This window comes from Balaenoptera acutorostrata, chromosome 9 (genome assembly GCF_949987535.1).
Source record: "Balaenoptera acutorostrata chromosome 9, mBalAcu1.1, whole genome shotgun sequence".
In the NCBI taxonomy this organism is placed as follows: Eukaryota; Metazoa; Chordata; class Mammalia; order Artiodactyla; family Balaenopteridae; genus Balaenoptera; species Balaenoptera acutorostrata.
Window position 1 is genome coordinate 55,079,355 of NC_080072.1, and position 19,446 is coordinate 55,098,800.

Sequence of the window (19,446 nt, forward strand, 5' to 3'; positions counted from 1 at the left end):
CCCCCCCAGTTGGTGTTAGATAATTGCTTGATGTGCGGGACCTCCTCCACCCCCGCCCCGCCACCACCACCTCGGGTGTCAGAAGTGAAATGTGGTCACAGTGTGAGAGTAAAAGGGAAACACACGGTGTCCCGCCCACACCCTCACGATGGGGTCCTGTCGTTAATCTCCAAGCAACTGCCACCCACTCCCATCTCATGCTGACAACTCACAGGAGCTGGGAATTTCTCAGATGGCCCGGAAGGATGAATGCAGAGCCCTGCATGCCCACCCTCAAATGTGCATGGCGCGCACACACACACACACACGCACACACACTCAAATGAAGCCAGACAGGGAGAGAGAGACACTGCTGAGACAGAGGGACAAGTTTTATTAGATTCCAGCAAGACTATACAATACGTGTTTCATGCAGATTAAATAAGTGTCTTCGCTGCCCCGAGAGGGAGCACTTTCATTGCCAGCTCCTTCTTTGGCATGTCAAGGGGTGAGTGTCAAGGAGAACTCTCAACATATTCTGCATAGGGGACAGTTGGGATCATGACTGGGGGTGGAGGTGATACAGTGGGCAGCTGAGGGCTCCTGAGACCTTGAATCTTCAGAGGCTCAGGGACCACAGGACCTTGGTCCTTTGCTGGTGGTGGCACCAGAGGACCTTGATCTTTCAGAGGCACTGGGGGTATAGGAACTTGATTCTTCACAGGCTCATGGACCACAGGACCTTGATTCTTAGGAGGCTCTGGGACCACGGGGCCTTGATCCTTGACTAGTTCTGGACCTTGATTCTTTACAGGTGCTGCAATTACAGAATCGTGATCCTTTAGAAGCTCTGGGGCCCCTCCACCTTGATCTTTGACTGGCTCTGGGACCACTAAACCTTGATTCTTTACAGACTCAGAGAGCACAGAACTTTCACTCTTCACAGGTGCTATGACCATGGCACTTTGATCCTGCGGTTGCTCTGGGACCATAGGACCTTGATCCTTGACAAGTGCTGGGACCATGGGGCCTTTATCCACAGGTTCAGGGACCATGGGGCCTTGATCCTTGACAGGTGCTGGGGCCATGGGGCCTTGATCCTTCAGAAGCTCTGGTACCACGGGACCTTGATCTTTAACTCTTGCTGGAACCATAGGACTTTGATTCTCTAGAGGCACTGGGGCCAAGCAATCTTGGTCCTTGACTGGTGCTGAGATCACAGAACCTTCATTCTTTAAAGGCTCAGGGACCACGTGATCTTGATCCTTAACTGATGCAGGGACTATGGGATCTAGATCCTTCAGAGACCCTGGGACCACAGAAGCTTGATCCTTCAGAGGCTCTGGGACTGTGGGGTCTTCACCCTTTGAAGGCTTTTGGATCACAGGACCTTGATCTTTCAGAGGCCCAGGGCCCACGGGACCTTGATCTTTGTCTGGCTCTGTGGTTACAGGACATTGACTCTTACGTGAATCACTGGTGGGTTCGACCTGGTTCCTGCAGAGGAGAGAGAGGTGGTCACTGTGAGGGCCAGCGCTCAGGCCAGGGACAGGGCAGAGCACAGATTGCCTGATAAGTCTTGGCCTAGTGGGGCCTGGGCAGGGCAGCTCTTGCTGGAGAGTCAGGAGGAGAACCTGATCTCCACGTCCTTAGTACAGAATGTGGGGTGGGGTGAGGAGCGGGCTTGGGAACTGGTCATTCAATGTGCTTGCCAATTGATTATAACCTGCGCGTGGCACGGAGGGCAGCCCCCAGGTGGCAGGACTGTAGCGGGACTCAGAGTCCTCCAGTGAGCGTCCGAGCAGCCTGTCCACCCCACACTCCACCCAGGCCACGCTGCCTTCCTCCAGAATATCTGGGCCCATTCTGGGGGCCCATCTTAGCTATCCTCTCAGAGGACCCTACAGGCTAGGGTGCTCCTGTTCTCAGGGCCTTCCCAGGCTCCTTCCCTCCCCAACCCCCTAGTTAGGTGCTGAGTGGGGAGGGGCAAAGGGTCCAAGGCATGCATGAAAGAAAGAGGGAATTTTCCTCTTCCCCACCTCCCTTAAAAGGGAAAACGTAAAAACGTATTTTATCACTGACATTGTTTACAACAGCCAGCTGGCCGGGGTGACGATAAAAAGCAGAACAGCTTTTAATTGGTTTTATTATTGCTTTTAAATTCTCTATAAACAATGCTCCCCATTGTTGCCTGTATCACATTTGGTAGGTGACTGGCTGGGACTCCCCATTCAGGCAGTGAAGAGGCCCTGCTCCCCTCGCTCCGTCCCCACTCTGGCTCTCTCTACTCTCCCTGGGCCCTTGCCCTCACTTACTCTGAGGCTCTGGGGCTGATTTCCCGGCAACCAAGAGTCCAGGCCTCTCATCAGAACCCTCACAGTTTTCTCCACCTGCCTCACCGTGGACACCCGCCCCACCTCTCGGCCCACCCACATCGTGGAGAGCAAGTGACATCACTGACACCAAGGGCAAACGTTGCCACACTCAGACCACCCCAGTCAAGATGAGAGTGCACCCTCCTGCCCTGCAGGCTGGGCTCAGCCAGTGTCACAAGCCTACGCACACTTAACAGCACATTCTACTTTCCAAATCACTTCTTTCCAAAGCTCATTTCAGCAACCCAGCAATCCTGTGAAGCTCGACGGGAGGATTTATTACCCTTACTTGTATGATATACAGATGAAGAAACTGAGGTCGAGTGGGCAAGTGACATGGGAAGTGAGGGGACCTGCATGGACTGTAAAGTCTGGGTCTTTCCACTGCTGGGGCCTGTGCTCCTTCCCTTATAGCACCTGCCACATAGTAGGTGCTCAATATTGGTTGCTATTATTACCCTTTTACACATTGCAATCAAGTCTTTGTGCTTAAAATCACTTCAGGATTTTAACAGTTCCTATAATTTAAAGCTGGTCCAGTAAGACTTCTACTTGGTAACACTTTCTTAGCTCATTATGGTTTCGTCTCTCTGGGCCCCAAGTGTGTCATCTATTTCATTGGGTAAAATGATACTTACTCAGAAATTTATGATGATTAGAAATTATGTACATAGAGCACCTTGTACCATATTACTATGTAATATTATAATTATTTTTCTATTTACTTAGAATTAAGTTACACACATCTGGACTATTTTTATTCTGACATGTCATCCTGATCCAGAAGCTTTTTACTATATTTAGCATCTTGAGCCCCGAGGAACTGGCATCTCTCAGCAGAGCACACGGTGCCACAGGCAGCCTGTCCGTCCAGTCCCTCTTGATGTCTCTGAGCATCACAGTGGACAGAGAGGGGCCAGGGTGGCTCCCTGGTTCAGCACAACACAGAGCACAGCTGCCCTGGCCACAGGAACCCAGCTGGCTGCCATCAGTAGGACCTTAGTGTTTGTGGAGGGAGCCAGGCAAGGCCACGAAAAACATGCAGAATCCAAGGATGGCATTAAAATACCTCTAATACCTGGTGGTTGGCCAGAAAGGAAAAATAAAAACCTAATTCAGAATAGAATCCAGCAGGACACTGATTAGATGAATCCTATCTGGGAGTGAACAACTTGGGTAGAGTCATCCTGAAAGGGGTGATGAAGCTGAGACAGGAGACAAAAGAGATGACCAGGGCTTAACTCGATCTCAGGAGCTTGGGTTGCAAAACCTATCCCATTGGCAGAACATGGACTCAGTGTCCCATTGGCAGGACAGGGACTCAGTGTCCCATTGGCAGGACAGGGACTCAGTGTCCCCTGCTGGCATGGAGATATAAAAGAGGGCCAGACCCACAGCATGGGGTGCAAAGTATATTTTCCCGGGTGTTTGTGGCACTGGCTCCCATGCCCTGCCTCATTTTTCTGCTTAATGAACATTCTCAGCCAGCTGTGAACTAACCTTAAATTTGCTCAGATATACACCCCTATGTTGCTCTGGTTAGTAAACTTGCTTCCTTAGTTAGTAAGTGTCTTTAATCATGCAAAGTTTTAGAAAAAAGATTAGAAATGATAAATTAAATCAAATCTATATATTACCTTTTTTGGGTATTAAATTTAGGAAAAATCTGTGTAGATTTAGTTTGAAAGTATTTGTAATGTTTAAAATAATTTGGCATATTATATCTAACAGATTAGCTTTGTGATTCCAATATAAAAGGTGTAATTTAATAATTAATTTAGACTTGATTTTAAGTTGAAAGATATAAGTTAACTGTCCTGAAGCTCTCATACTGTAAAGAAGCCAGTCTGGACTTTTGGAAAAGCCACTTGGAAAGGCCATGTGGAGAGAGCAAGAGGTACCCAGCCAGCTCCCAGCTGCTCTAACCCCCAGCCGTTCAACTCACCCCAGTTGATACACTGGAAATTTTAGGCAAGGCCGTGTGGCTGACAGGGTCTTGGTGCTCCAGCCGGGTGTCAGGCCTGTGCCTCTGAGGTGGGGGAGCTGAGTTCAGGACATTGGTCCACCAGAGACCTCCCAGCTCCATGTAACATCAAATGGCAAAAGCTCTCCCAGAGATTTCCATCTCAACGCTGAGACCCAGCTCCACTCAATGACCAGCAAGCTACAGTGCTGGACACCCTATGCCAAACAACTAGCAAGACAGGAACACAACCCCACCCATTAGCAGAGAGGCTGCCTAAAATCAGAATAAGGTCACAGACACCCCAAAACACACCACCGGACATAGTCCTGCTCACCAGAAAGATCCAGCCTCAGCCACCAGAACACAGGCACCAGTCCCCTCCACCAGGAAGCCTACACAACCCACTGAACAAACCTTAGCCGCTGGGGGCAGACACCAAAAATAAACGGGAACTATGAACCTGAAGCCTGCGAAAAGACCCCAAACACACTAAGTTACGCAAAATGAGAAGACAGAGAAACACACAGCAGAGGAAGGAGCAAGGTAAAAACCCAACAGACCAAACAAATGAAGAGGAAATAGGCAGTCTACCTGAAAAAGAATTCAGAGTAATGATAGTAAAGATGATCCAAAATCTTGGAAATAGAATGGAGAAAATATAAGAAACATTTAACAAGGACCTAGAAGAACTAAAGAGCAAACAAACAATGATGAACACACAATAAATGAAATTAAAAATTCTCTAGAAGGAATCAATAGCAGAATAACTGAGGCAGAAGAACGGATAAGTGACCTGGAAGATAAAACAGTGGAAATAACTACTGCAGAGCAGAATAAAAAAGAATGAAAAGAATTGAGGAGAGTCTCAGAGATTTCTGGGACAACATTAAACTCACTGACATTTGAATTATAGGGGTCCCAGAAGAAGAGAATAGAAAAGGACTGAGAAAATATTTGAAGAGATTATAGTTGAAAACTTCCATAATATGGGAAAGGAAATAGTTAATCAAGTCCAGGAAGTGCAGAGAGTCCCATACAGGATAAATCCAAGGGGAAACACGCCAAGACACAAATTAATCACAACAACTAAATACAAAGAAAAAATATTAAAAGCAGCAAGGGAAAAACAACAAATAACATACAAGGGAATCCCCATAAGGTTAACAGCTGATCTTTTAGCAGAAACTCTGTAAGCCAGAAGGGATTGGCAGGACATATTTAAACTGATGAAAGGGAAAAACCTACAACAAATATTACTCTACCCAGCAAAGATCTCATTCAGATTCAACAGAGAAATTAAAACTTTACAGACAAGCAAAAGCTAAGAGAATTCAGCACCACCAAACCAGCTTTACAACAAATGCTAAAGGAACTTCTCTAGGCAGGAAACACAAGAAAAGGAAAAGACCTACAATAACAAACCCAAAACAATTAAGAAAATGGTAATAGGAACATACATATAGATAATTACCTTAAATGTAAATGGATTAAATGCTCCCATCAAAAGACATAGACTGGCTGAATGGATACAAAAACAAGACCTATATATACGCTGTCTACAAGAGACCCACGTCAGACCTAGGGACACATACAGACTGAAAGTGGGGGGAAAAAGGTATTCCATGTAAATGGAAATCCAAAGAAAGCTGGCATAGCAAGTCTTATATCAGACAAAGTAGACTTTAAAATAAAGACTAGGGGCTTCCCTGGTGGTGCAGTGGTTGAGAGTCTGCCTGTCAATGCAGGGGACGCGGGTTCGAGCCCTGGTCTGGGAAGATCCCACATGCCGCGGAGCAACTAGGCCCGTGAGCCACAATTGCTGAGCCTGCGCGTCTGGAGCCTGTGCTCCGCAACAAGAGAGGCCGCAATAGTGAGAGGCCCGCGCACCGCGATGAAGAGTGGCCCCCACTTGCCGCAACTAGAGAAAGCCCTCGCACAGAAGCAAAGACCCAACACAGCCAGAAATAAATAAATAAATAAATAAAATTTAAAAAAAATAAATAAATAAAGACTATTACAAGAGACAAAGAAGGACACTACATAATGATCAAGGGATCAATCGAAGAAGAAGATATAACAATTGTAAATATTTATTCACCCAACATAGGAGCACCTCAATACATAAGGCAAATGCTAAGAGCTGTAAAAGGAGAAATCGACAGTAACACAATCATAGTAGGGGACTTTAACACCCCACTTTCACCAATGGACAGATCATCTAAAATGAAAATAAATAAGGAAACACAAGCTTTAAATGATACATTAAACAAGATGGACTTAATTGATATTTATAGGACATTCCATCCAAAAACAGCAGAATACACTTTCTTAAATGCTCATGGAACATTCTCCAGGATAGATCATATCTTGGGTCACATATCAAGCCTTGGTAAATTTAAGAAAATTGAAATTGTATCAAGTATCTTTTCTGACCACAACGCTATGAGACTAGATATCAATTACAGGAAAAAAACTGTAAAAAAGACAAACACATGGAGGCTACACAGTACACTACTAAATAACCAAGAGATCACTGAAGAAATCAAAGTGGAAATCAAAAAATACCTAGAAACAAATGACAATGAAAACACGACCACCCAAACCTATGGGATGCAGCAAAAGCAGTTCTAAGAGGGAAGTTTATAGCAATACAATCCTACCTCAAGAAATAAGAAACATCTCAAATAAACAGCCTAACCTTACACTTAAAGCAATTAGAGAAAGAAGAACAAAAAAACTCCAAAGTTAGCAGAAGGAAAGAAATCATAAAGATCAGATCAGAAATGAATGAAAAAGAAACGAAGGAAACAATAGCAAAGGTCAATAAAACTAAAAGCTGGTTCTTTGAGAAGATAAACAAAATTGATACACCATTAGCCAGACTCATCAAGTAAAAAAGGGAGAAGACTCAAATCAATAGAATTAGAAATGAAAAAGGAGAAGTAACAACTGACACTGCAGAAATACAAAGGATCATGAGAGAAGACTACAAGCAATTCTATGCCAATAAAATGGACAACCTGGAAGAAATGGCCAAATTCTTAGAAAAGCACAACCTTCTGAGACTGAGCCAGGGAGAAATAGAAAATATAAACAGACCAATCACAAGCGTTGAAATTGAGACTGTGATTAAAAATCTTCCAACAAACAAAAGTCCAGGACCAGATGGCTTCACAGGCGAATTCTATCAAACATTTAGAGAAGAGCTAACAGCTATCCTTCTCAAACTCTTCCAAAATATAGCAGAGGGAGGAACACTCCCAAACTCATTCTACGAGGTCACCATCACCCTGATACCAAAACCAGACAAAGATGTCACAAAGAAAGAAAACTACAGGCCAATATCACTGATGAACATAGATGCAAAAATCCTCAACAAAATGCGAGCAAACAGAATCCAACAGCACATTAAAAGGATCATACACCATGATCAAGTGGGATTTATCCCAGGAATGCAATGATTCTTCAGTATACACAAATCAATCAACGTGATAAACCATAGTAACAAATTGAAGAATAAAAACCATATGATCATCTCAATAGATGCAGAAAAAGCTTTTGACAAAATTCAACACCCATTTATGAGAAAAAAAAGCTCTCCAGAAAATAAGCATAGAGGGAACTTACCTGAAAATAATAAAGGCCATATATGACAAACCCACAGCCAACATCATCCTCAGTGGTGAAAAACTGAAACCATTTCTACTAAGATCGGGAACAAGACAAGGTTGTCCACTCTCACCACTATTTTTTTTTAAAATTTATTTATTTATGGCTGTGTTGGGTCTTCGTTTCTGTGCAAGGGCTTTCTCTAGTTGTGGCAAGCGGGGGCCACTCTTCATCGCGGTGGGCAGGCCTCTCACTATTGTGGCCTCTCTTGTTGCGGAGCACAGGCTCCAGACGCGCAGGCTCAGTAATTGTGGCTCACGGGCCCAGTTGCTCCGCGGCATGTGGGATCTTCCCAGACCAGGGCTCAAACCCGTGTCCCCTGCATTGGCAGGCAGATTCTCAAACACTGCACCACCAGGGAAGCCCTCACCACTATTATTCAACATAGTTTTGGAAGCTTTAGCTTTAGCAATCAGAGAAGAAAAAGAAATAAAAGGAATCCAAATCGGAAAAGAAGAAGTAAAGCTGTCACTGTTTGCAGATGACATGATACTATACATAGAGAATCCTAAAGATGCTACCAGAAAACTACTAGAGCTAATCAATGAATTTGGAAAAGTAGCAGGATACAAAATCAATGCACAGAAATCTCTTGCATTCCTATACACTAATGATGAAAAATCTGAAAGAGAAATTAAGGAAACACTCCCATTTACCATTGCAACACAAAGAATAAAATACCTAGGAATAAACCTACTTAAGGAGATGAAAGACCTGTATGTAGAAAACTATAAGACCCTGATGAAAGAAATTAAAGATGATACAAACAGATGGAGAGATATACCATGTTCTTGGATTGGAAGAATCAACATTGTGAAAATGACTATACTACCAAAAGCAATCTACAGATTCAATGCAATCCCTATCAAACTACCACTGGCATTTTTCACAGAACTAGAACAAAAAATTTCACAATTTGTATGGAAACACAAAAGACCCCGAATTGCCAAAGCAATCTTGAGAAAGAAAAATGGAGATGGAGGAGTCAGGCTCCCTGACTTCAGACTATACTACAAAGCTACAGTAATCAAGACAGTATGGTACTGGCACAAAAACAGAAATATAGATCAATGGAACAGGATAGAAAGCCCAGAGATAAACCCACGCACATATGGTCACCTTATTTTTGATAAAGGAGGCAAGACTATACAATGGAGAAATGACAGCCTCTTCAATAAGTGGTGCTTGGGCAAAGTGGACAGCTACATGTAAAAGAATGAAATTAGAACACTCCCTAACACCATACACAAAAATAAACTCAAAATGGATCAAAGACCTAAATGTAAGGCCAGACACTATAAAATTCTAAGAGGAAAACATAGGCATTAACACTCTATGACATAAATCACAGCAAGATCCTTTTTGACCCACCTCCTAGAGAAATGGAAATAAAAACAAAAAATAAACAAATGGGACCTAATGAAACTTGAAAGCTTTTGCACAGCAAAGGAAACCATAAACAAGGCGAAAAGGCTACCCTCAGAATGGGAGAAAATATTTGCAAATGAAGCAACTGACAAAGGATTAATCTCCAAAATTTACAAGCCGCTCATGCAGCTCAATATCAAAAAAACAAACAACCCAATCCAAACATGGGCAGAAGACCTAAATAGACATTTCCCCAAAGAAGATATACAGATTGCCAACAAACACATGAAAGGATGCTCAACATCACTAATCATTAGAGAAATGCAAATCAAAACTACAATGAGGTATCACCTCCCACCAGTCAGAATGGCCATGTCAAAAAATTTACAAACAATAAATGCTGGAGAGGGTGTGGAGAAAAGGGAATCCTCTTGCACCGTTGGTGGGAATGTAAATTGATACAGCCACTACGGAGAACAGTATGGAGGTTCCTTTAAAAACTAAAAATAGAACTACCATACGACCCAGCAATCCCACTACTGGGCAAATACCCTGAGAAAACCATAATTCAAAAAGAGTCATGTACCACAATGTTCATTGCAGCTCTATTTACAATAGCCAGGACATGGAATCAACCTAAGTGTCCATCGACAGATGAATGGATAAAGAAGATGTGGCACATATATAGTCTGTAAAATGTCCCACCACTCACAGTGCCATCTGTGTGAATGAGACAGAGCCACTCCCCCAGGGTGGAAGCTGATGCGCGGTGGGTGAGTGGAGATGGGCTGGGTTCAGCCCCACTCAGCCCACAGCTTCCCAGGGGCCCAGCCCAACCTGCACAACTGAGTCTGAGTCTGGTGCCTTGAGCCAGCTGCAGATCTTCTCAAGACAGCGTACGAGACAGGCTCCTTTCACCTCCCAGCCTGTGTGCCCTCTCAGAAACTAGAACGACCTGCTGGCTTTATCTTGGTTTCTGTGCTAATTGCCTGCCAGGCCTTGGGCAATTACTCAACCACAATAGACCTCAGTTTCCTCGTCTGTAAAATGGGGATAGCAATACAAATGTCAGGGACAATTATGACAGAGGATCAGATGATCCTTTTGGGCAGGGATCTGAAATGATAATTTGTGACATTTGTAGAGTGCTTTTGTACCTTACGTGAATAAGTCCATAACCATAATAACTGTAAGAGTTTATCAGATGATCACGCGCTCATTACTTTAGCTCACTGGAGCCTCCTGGCAGCCCTGGAAGAAGGCAGGGAAGGTGGTGGACAGCCCTGCAGCCTCACCCTCCTGCACTGTCCTCTGGCCACCCCATGCTGCTGTTTTGTTTCTTTTTGTTTCTGCTGCCTGGATTGCCCTCTTTAACCCACTTTTCCTGTCTGTCCCTGATGGCTTGGCTCAGATCCCACCTTCTTACAAGATCTTCCTGGATGCACCTCTCCAAATTAGTTTTGTCTGTATCTCCCTTGCAGCACCATTCTACAGTCTCTCCCCACATTCATAGATACCCTAATCGCATGTCAGTTTCCCCCCCATTCGACTATGAACTCCCTGAAGGCAGGGGCCATCCACCTGGCCTGCAGCCCCAATGCTCAGCACAGTACCTGGCACAAAGAACGTCAAACAGAAAAATTTACAAATTATTGTTGCTGAAACCTGGTTCATCATCTATCCCACGGCCCCAGCCAGAAACTCAAGAGTCATGCTAGATACTTTCGACTCCCTCAAAGCCTTCACCCAATCCATCAGGAACCATCTGTTCCGGCTCCTAACACTTATTTCCAGAATAGTCACATTTCTTCCCCTCCCTCCCTTCCCCCACCAGCTGTGCCATCATCTCTGTGGACCACGGTCACAGTCCCCTAACTGGTATCCCTGGCCCCTCCTCCAGTCCATTCTTCACACAGAAATCAGGATGACCTTTCAAAAAAGCAAATCCTTCCCCTGCTGAGGACGCTTCAAGGTTTCTCCTTGCGCTGAGAATAAAGAGGTTTTACCCTGTTCCATGGCCTCACCTCGCTGACCAGCCTGCTCCCACTGTCTTCCAGCTCTCTATGCCCCAGCCTCCCATGCCCTGCTCCTTTCCATTTACAGCTTTTGCACATGCTTTTGTCTCCTCCTGGGACCTTCTCTTGCTCCGTCTTCTCCTGTTAATACTACTCATCCTCCATCTCTCAGCTCACCTTCCCAGGGAAGCAGATGTGACCAGGCCCCTGCTACAGGCTCTCCTAGTCCCTGACACTTTCTTTCATATCCCTTATCACAGCTAAATACTTGCATTCTTTTCCATTAATGTTTCTCCTACTAGACTGAAGCTTCAAAGGGCAGGACCATGTCAATTTTGTAAATCATTGTACCTAAAACAGTACCCGACCCAGGGAAAGCCCTGACTAAATACTTGTCGAATGAATGAATAAATGAGAGACTTCTCTGTGTCAGGCTCTGTCCTATTTGCAAAATGTAGCGTTCCAAGGTTACATGAGACAACCAAAGTCTTAGGAACTTAATTTTCTTCCCTCCTTCCTGTTTCCATGGTGACAGGCAATGCCTCCTGGGTACACACACGCTGACCCTGGATCCAAGCTTTATTAGAGTCTGTAAGCAGGATTACCAAGCACTGCCCGAGACTATCTGCAGAAAGGCTGATTCTTGCCATTGCACACAATTCTAATCCTATAATCCACCTGGTTTTTTTTCTTCTCAGACTCTCCTGATGCACCATCACAGCAGCCCGGAGCTGGGGCAGTGCTCCTGGTGTAGGGACCTGTTCAGAAATCGGGGACCTATAGACCCTGTCCTTGAACCCCCTGCTTCCACAGCTTAGAAAAGCCCTGAGAAAGAAAGAAACTCATATTTCCTGAGCAATAACCATGTGCCAGGCTCGGTGCTGGGAATTTTAACCTAGGTCATTTCTTGGACGGTAGAGAGCAGGCTGCTGGAGGAGAAAGTGCACTGACGGGGCTCGAGGCCAGAAGGACTGGGTTCGAAGGCTGACTCAACCCCATCCTAGCCATGGGTGCCATCATGGGCATCCAGGCTGCAACGGGTCAGCTTCCTTAATCTATAAAATGGGGATTACAGTGCCCACCTTCCAGGGAGGGTTCATTTATGGAGACACTCATGGCATGACCCCTGGAATACAGGTGATATTTAGTATTAACTAAATGTTAGTCCCAGAAAGGGACTCGGTGATCTGGTCCAGTGTCTCACTCTACAGATGGGAAACTAGGCCCAGAGTGGGCAAGCAGCTCTCCCAAAGCCACACAGCTAGAAATAGCAGGTCCAGGACTAAATAGAGGCCTCTCAAAATCTCACTGGGTGGGTAGAAGGGATGGAGCAAACTCACTTGAAACAAAGATGGGCAGGAGGGGCTGAGAGGGGCCAGGCCGCTTGTGCCTCAGGGGCCCTGCAGGAGGAGGGGGGACAGTGGGCCGGGCGATTTCACGGCTTTGTCTCCTCCTGTCTGCCTCCAAGGGTCCTGGATAGGCGCCCACGTTTCCTAGACACAGACAAAGCTCCCAACACATTATAAGAGATGCAGTTACCCGAGGGGGGGTGTCAAGGAAACCGTCTTTGAAAGGCTTGTTATTCTTATGAAGAATTGCAGGAGACAAGGCCTTCTCAAAACAAGAACTCTCGCCCCGCCCCTTTCCCACACGGGACTCTGTGGCCTCTATTTTAGCAATTATCACGGTGTTTGGTAATTACCTGCCTCTCCCCCTAGCTCGTGGGCTGTGTTTTGTTCATCTCTGCATCGTGAGTACCTAGTGTCTGGCTCATAGTACCTGGCAGCTATTTGTGGGAGTACTGGGTGGCTGGCATACAGCTTTTTCTCTTTATTCTATTTGATGTTTTTCTCCTTTATCCATTCATTGGACAAAGTCTGCTGAGCCTGCGCTCTGGGTTAGGCCCTCTGCTGGGGGAACAGGCGGGAATGAGCCCGGGGCCCTGACTTGCAGAGCCCCCCGTGTGGGGTGCACACCACGAACACTGTAAAGTTAACAGTGCACCAGGACCACCAGCCCTGGCCCCAAGCCCTCACCTGCCTGAGTTTCTCCAACCGGAGAGGCCTGAAAGTCCCTTCAGTGCTAAGACGTCACTTTGCTCGAGAAGTCCTTTCTCTCTGGTCCCTGAAAGCACAACTCCGCAGAGCCACTTCAAAGGCGCCCAGGCTGAAAGGACAGACCTGGGGGTCATCGGGTCTCCTGAACTTGTGCTGCTGTCTCCCGCTGGCTGGCCCCAGCCTCTGCCCGCGCTGCCCCGGCGGGGGGGTCAGGGCCACACAGCCGGGTGAGGCAGCCCACCCTCTGTAGCCCGGACCCTGAGCAGAGCCTGTATTTCTGTCAGCTCCACTCCCTGTATCCCTGCCCTGATCCGGAGTCTGTGCTCTGGGGCCACCCTTGTAGAGAATGCCATGCTGCCTGACCCAGGACTGATATCTGAAGATATTCCTGGCTTCTCTGGGCAACGCATGTCCCCCAACAGCTCAGAGCCCTCACCGTCCCGACTGCTCTCCTCACTGCACATCTCCGTTGGCTTCCATCTCTTGGAAAGTGTGCCCCCAGCACTGAAAGGGATGTCGCAGTTACAGTCTCCAAGAAGCAGCACCCGCCACCTCTGCCCTGGCACCTCTACTGATATGGCCCTCGGCTGCTCTCTCTAAGGCTGCTGCCCAGCACCACCGCCCGTCTGCCTAGTAACGCCCTCAGCAAGTAAAGGTTCAGGTCCGGGGTTACTCCCTCAGGGAGATCACCCTGACCCTCCACCCTCCAGGGGTCGAGCACTCCTTCTCCTGTGTCCCCGCAGCCCCCCTCTGTCCCCATCCCCTCACCCCATCACAGCAGCCTCCATCAGATGAGCTGCCAACCGTTCTGTAGCTGCCTCTCCAGACTGGGGCTCTTTAGGGCAGAGACCATGTCTGCTTCATTCTCTTTCCTCTCTCTTTCCCTCCCTCCCTCTCTCCTTCCCCACCCTGCGCCCTCCCCTCCTCTTTACTCCCTCCATCTTTCCACAAACATTTAATAAATGCCTACTCAGTGCCAGGCTACTGACGAGAGTGGGGAGCCAGAGCGCCCTGGCATAGGGCTGGCACATACAGGAGGCCTCCACCCCAAATGGGAAGCTTAAAAAAAAAAACTCACACAAGATCAAATTCTAACAACTGCATTTACAAGACACACAAATGCTTTCCTATTCTTAACTGCCTTAGCACCTTTTTTGTCCTCCCAAACTGGAACCTCTCTTTATGGTTTTCTAAGAGGACTTTACATTCAATGTGGCACATTGTATTCCCACAGCAACCCGTCACCCAGGCAGACAGGGGTCACTCGTGCCCCCATTTTCCAGAGGTGGAAGCGGGCCTCCGAAGGGTCACATAGTGAGTCGGTGGCAATGTCAAGACCTTAACTGAGGATGACAGACTTTTGGTCAAGCTCTTTCCTTTCTACAACTGTATCCCTCAGGGGTGTGACTTCAACCATAGAGATTCCAAATTTGTCTGCAGAGGTCTGAACTGGGTCTGGCTTGACATGACTCTGACTGGTTCTGCCTGGTCCAGGAGGCTGGAGCCGTTGACCTCTGCAGGTCCCCAGCTCCGAGCTCCGAACTGTTTCTCCTGAGAGTTGCCCCTCTGGGACTCCAACAACCAGTGCCCCTTTGCCTCAGCCCTTCCCGCATCTACTACACAACGACCTCCCTGGTTTACCTCCTGGTGTTCAGCAGACCCTGGCAAAGAAGACTGTCTCAGAAAACAGGGGCCTCCTGGTCTAAGAGTGCCCATCTGCACCCACACCTGTAAACCCTACCTGTATGGCTGCCAGTCAGTGTACCAGCCCGGGGCTACACAGGGAGTCCACCCAGATGTGGCTCATCCGCACAGGAAGAGCAGCTAGGACCATGGCTAGAAAAATGGCTGCCACCACAAGCCTTAAATCTGGGTGGGGTGGGTAGGAGGTAGTAACTGTGCTGATCAAACTCAGCATCTGTGACCTTCATCTGACTCACTTTCCAAAGATGATGAGAATACTTAGGGTCATTGAAGGTTTTGGAGCAAGGAAGAGAGAGGATGAAGAGACTGCCTTTTCAGGAATTCTTTACAGTAGGAATCCTAGAGATGGTCCCAAGTACTGGACGAGGAATGGGTTTCAGTCACCCAAACCAGGCTCCAAATCCTGGCTCACCACTTACAAGTTGTGTGACTTTGTTATTTAATCACCTAGGCTTGACTTCTTTATCTGTGAATGGGGATGATGCCTACAACAGACTCTCTAGCCCTATTGTGAGGATTAAATGGGAACAAGTGTGTAAAGGTCAAATAAATGCTCCCTCCCTTCCCCTAGGTTGTGCCACCTCTGCATTTTACAAAAGTGGCACCAGACAGCTGGGGCAGATTCCTAGTTTGGATTTTTCTCCACCACTCCAGGTTCCCTGTGGGAAGATGTGTTCTCCTAAGTACAGGGAGATGGTTGCAGTACGTAGCTAGATAGTTTTGTTTTCTGCCCTGTGTTGTTGTTGCCTTTTCTTTCTTTCTTTAAAAATTTTAAACTTTATTTATTTATTTTTTGGCCATGCCATGCGTGGCATGTGGGATCTTAGTTCCCTGACCAGGGATCGAACCCATGCCCCATGCAGTGGAAGCACGGAGTCTTAACAACTGGACCACCAGGGAAGTCCCTGCTTTTTCCTTTTTCATTTTTGCTGGTAAACACCTTTTCTAGATATAATCTGCTAAGAACTAAATAAATTCCCATTTGTATAATAAATATTTTAAAAGCTTCCTTGGTTGTTTTAATACCAAGAAGGCAAAGTCAGGGGCATAGTTGACTGTCTCGATGAGCTGCCATGAATCTGATAATCCTGCTAATGATGCTTTTAAAAATGTGAAGTGCTGCATTAAAAGGATCATACACCATGATCAAGTGGGGTTTATCCCAGGAATGCAAGGATTCTTCAATATACACAAACCAATCAATGTGATACACCATATTAACAAATTGAAGGAGAAAAACCATATGATCATCTCAATAGATGCAGAAAAAGCTTTCGACAAAATTCACCACCCATTTATGATGAAAAACCCTCCAGAAAGTAGGCATAGAGGGAACTTACCTCAACATAATAAAGGTCATATATGACAAATCCACAGCCAACATCATTTGCAATGGTGAAAAACTGAAATCATTTCCTCTAAGATCAGGAACAAGACAAGGTTGTCCACTCTCACCACTATTATTCAACATAGTTTTGGAAGCTTTAGCCACAGCAATCGGAGAAGAAAAAGAAATAAAAGGAATCCAAATCGGAAAAGAAGAAGTAAAGCTGTCACTGTTTGCAGATGACATGTTACTATACATAGACAATCCTAAAGATGCTACCAGAAAACTACTAGAGCTAATCAATGAATTTGGTAAAGTAGTAGGATACAAAATTAATGCACAGAAATCTCTTGCATTCCTATACACTAATGATGAAAAATCTGAAAGAGAAATTAAGGGAACACTCCCATTTACCACTGCAACAAAAAGAATAAAATACCTAGGAATAAACCTACTTAAGGAGACAAAAGACCTGTATGCAGAAAACTATAAGACACTGATGAAAGAAATTAAAGATGATGCAAACAGATGGAGAGATATACCATGCCCTTGGATTGGAAGAATCAACATTGTGAAAATGACTATACTACCCAAAGCAATCTACAGATTCAATGCAATCCCTATCAAACTACCACTGGCATTTTTCACAGAACTAGAACAAAAAATATCACAATTTGTATGGAAACACAAAAGACCCCAAATAGCCAAAGCAATCTTGAGAAAGAAAAATGGAGCTGGAGGAATCAGACTCCTGGACTTCAGACTATACTACAATGCTATAGTAATCAAGACAGTATGGTACTGACACAAAAACAGAAATATGATCAATGGAACAGGATAGAAAGCCCAGAGATAAACCCATGCACATATGGTCACCTTATTTTTGATAAAGGAGGCAAGAATATACAATGGAGAAATGACAGCCTCTTCAATAAGTGGTGCTTGGGAAAACTGGACAGCTACATGTAAAAGAATGAAATTAGAACACTCCCTAACACCATAGACAAAAATAAACTCAAAATGCATCAAAGACCTAAATGTAAGGCCAGACACTATAAAACTCTAAGAGGAAAACATAGGCATAACACTCTATGACATAAATCAAAGCAAGATGTTTTTTGACCCACCTCCTAGAGAAATGAAAATAAAAACAAAAATAAACAAATGGGACCTAATGAAACTTAAAAGCTTTTGCACAGCAAAGGAAACCATAAACAAGACGAAAAGACAACCCTTAGAATGGGAGAAAATATTTGCAAATGAAGCAACTGACAAAGGATTAATCTCCAAAATTTACAAGCAGCTCATGCAGCTCAATATCAAAAAAACAAATAACCCAATCCAAACATGGGCAGAAGACCTAAATAGACATTTCTCCAAAGAAGATATACAGATTGCCAACAAACACATAAAAGGATGCTCAACATCACTAATCATTAGAGAAATGCAAATCAAAACTACAATGAGGTATCACCTCACACCAGTCAGAATGGCCATCGTCAAAAAATCTAGAAACAATAAATGCAGGAGAGGGTGTGGAGAAAAGGGAACCCTCTTGCACTGTTGGTGGGAATGTAAATTGATACAGCCACTATGGCGAACAGTATGGAGGTTCCTTAAAAAACTAAAAATAGAACTACCATACGACCCAGCAATCCCACTACTGGGCATATACCCTGAGAAAACCATAATTCAAAGAGTCATGTACCACAATGTTCATTGCAGCTCTATTTACAATAGCCAGGACATGGAAGCAACCTAAGTGTCCATCGACAGATGAATGGATAAAGAAGATGTGGCACATATATACAATGGAATATTACTCAGCCATAAAAAGAAACGAAATTGAGTTATTCATAGTGAGGTGGATGGACCTAGAGTTTGTCATACAGAGTGAAGTAAGTCAGAAAGAGAAAACAAATGCCATATGCTAACACATATATATGGAATATAAAAAAAAACAAAAATGGTCATGAAGAACCTAGGGGCAGGACGGGAATAAAGATGCAGACCTACTAGAGAATGGACTTGAGAACATGGGGAGGGGTAAGGGTAAGCTGGGACAAAGTCAGAGAGTGTCATGGACATATATACACTACCAAACGTAAAACCGATAGCTAGTGGGAAGCAGCCGCATAGCACAGGGAGATCAGCTCGGTGCTTTGTGACCACCTAGAGGGGTGGGATAGGGAGGGTGGGAGGGAGGGAGATGCAAGAGGGAGGAGAAATGGGGATATATATATATGTATAGCTGATTCACTTTGTTATAAAGCAGAAACATACCATTGTAAAGCAATTATACTCTAATAAAGATGTTAAAAAAAAAAAAGTGAAGTGCTGGACTAAGGCCGCCAGACAGTAATGGCTCAGTTCTTGTCTACCTGGGAACTTGCAAATCATTCTTTGTCCTTCCCCCCACCCCATCTAAAGCAAAGGATGGGATCTTGAGCCATTAATCAGAAATTGGTTTGTTGTGTCCAAAGGGGATCAATGAAAATGACCGTGTAACTGCAGAAATGGAATCTGCACCAGGAGGTTGATTGATAAGGTGCTCAGGGAGGAGGGACTGCGGAAGGGTTGGGAAGGCGAGGGGGCAGCAAGAGCCAGTACTAGAGGGGCATCATCTCAAGCTGTTGCGTGGCTGAGAGAGTGGCTTTGCCATGTGTAGCTCCAGCCACCACCACTCCGTTGGGACTAAGGGTAGTAAGTAACTGGGAAGTGGTGGTCAGCAAACTACCCATAAAATGAACTGTGACAAGGGCGTTCCACTTACAGTTCACAGAGGCCTTCGTATGCACCCTCACGGGGCCCTCATAATAGTCCTCTGAATCACAAACAGGATTTTCAGTGATCAGACCTCTTACCACCTGCTACCCACACGCTGGAACCAAACAGATTCAGGTCACACTATATTCCTTGCTGACCAAACTCCTACCTTCTGAATTTGGGAGTCATATAGATCTGGGTAGTGGTTGATACTTGTATT

The 19,446-nt window shown here is 45.4% G+C and overlaps 1 protein-coding gene across 1 annotated transcript in view; it reads right to left on the reverse strand.

The window, feature by feature from the left end:
* Positions 1–356: 356 nt before the first annotated feature.
* Positions 357–19,446, reverse strand: part of MAP6 (microtubule associated protein 6) — an 87,988-nt gene continuing 68,898 nt past the window's right edge. Inside the window, exon 4 of the mRNA XM_007194069.2 lies at positions 357–1,476. Coding sequence (XP_007194131.2) covers positions 495–1,476 — 982 coding nt within the window. The 3' untranslated portion in view covers positions 357–494. The remainder of the gene's footprint in view (positions 1,477–19,446) is intronic.